The 234-nt window shown below is 61.5% G+C and overlaps 1 protein-coding gene across 1 annotated transcript in view; it reads right to left on the bottom strand.

Moving 5' to 3' along the window:
• LOC119588121 (doublesex- and mab-3-related transcription factor 2-like) overlaps window positions 1–234 on the bottom strand; it is a gene marked incomplete in the record, with an annotated part of 30832 nt that overhangs the window by 15935 nt on the left and 14663 nt on the right. Inside the window, 1 exon segment of the mRNA XM_037936830.1 lies at window positions 35–234. Coding sequence (XP_037792758.1) covers window positions 35–234 — 200 coding nt within the window.

Here is a 234-nt window from a genome sequence, read left to right as displayed (position 1 = left end):
GCACACACACAAAAACAAACCCCGCAGAACTGACCTTCTGAGCGCCACCTGGGCAGCCATGACCCTCTGCCTCTCGACCACCAGCAGGCAGTTGGCGCAGCGGCAGTCTCGCCATCGACACAGCTTCTTGTGGCCCTTCAGACACGACACGACACCGTGGTTCCGACACCTGGCACACTTCGGCGTTCGGAGGAGCCGGCGGGAGGCAGGAGATGACTTCTTGCTGTTGCTTCC

Source organism: Penaeus monodon, chromosome 23 (genome assembly GCF_015228065.2).
Source record: "Penaeus monodon isolate SGIC_2016 chromosome 23, NSTDA_Pmon_1, whole genome shotgun sequence".
Classification (NCBI taxonomy): Eukaryota; Metazoa; Arthropoda; class Malacostraca; order Decapoda; family Penaeidae; genus Penaeus; species Penaeus monodon.
The sequence above is the reverse complement of the archived record's forward strand: the minus strand, read 5'-3'. Positions and strand labels throughout refer to the sequence as shown.